We start from the raw sequence: 303 nt of genomic DNA, 5'->3' as shown, positions 1-303 counted from the left end.
GGGCCGGGCGGCCCGGGGCGCCGCCAGCTCCAGCTCCGCCTCCGAGTCTGTCTCCGAAGCCTCGCCCGGGACCAGCGCGCCGCCCCGGGGAGCGGCCATCACCGCCGGGCCGAGCCCCGCCGGCCGCTCGGGCAGCTCCTACCCGCGGGCAAACCAAGAAGCAGCTCCTGCCCCCACAGGCGGGCTCGCGTCACGTGACTGAGGACAACTCTGTCACGTGGGCCTTCATATGACCACCCCGGAAGTGCTAGGACCGGGGTGGGGTTGTTTGGGGCTTGCTGTCGCTGCCGCCTCTGGGTATCG

At 72.9% G+C, this 303-nt stretch overlaps 1 protein-coding gene across 1 annotated transcript in view; it reads right to left on the bottom strand.

The window, feature by feature from the left end:
• BLOC1S3 (biogenesis of lysosomal organelles complex 1 subunit 3) overlaps positions 1 to 303 on the bottom strand; it is a 12,859-nt gene that overhangs the window by 1,409 nt on the left and 11,147 nt on the right. Inside the window, 2 exon segments of the mRNA XM_019526687.1 lie at positions 5 to 155; positions 158 to 210. Of these exon segments, the coding sequence (XP_019382232.1) occupies positions 5 to 155; positions 158 to 210 (204 nt within the window).

Source organism: Gavialis gangeticus, unplaced genomic scaffold, assembly GCF_001723915.1.
Source record: "Gavialis gangeticus isolate Ggan-Ray unplaced genomic scaffold, GavGan_comp1, whole genome shotgun sequence".
Taxonomy (NCBI): Eukaryota; Metazoa; Chordata; order Crocodylia; family Gavialidae; genus Gavialis; species Gavialis gangeticus.
This window is presented reverse-complemented; position numbering and strand designations above follow the sequence as displayed.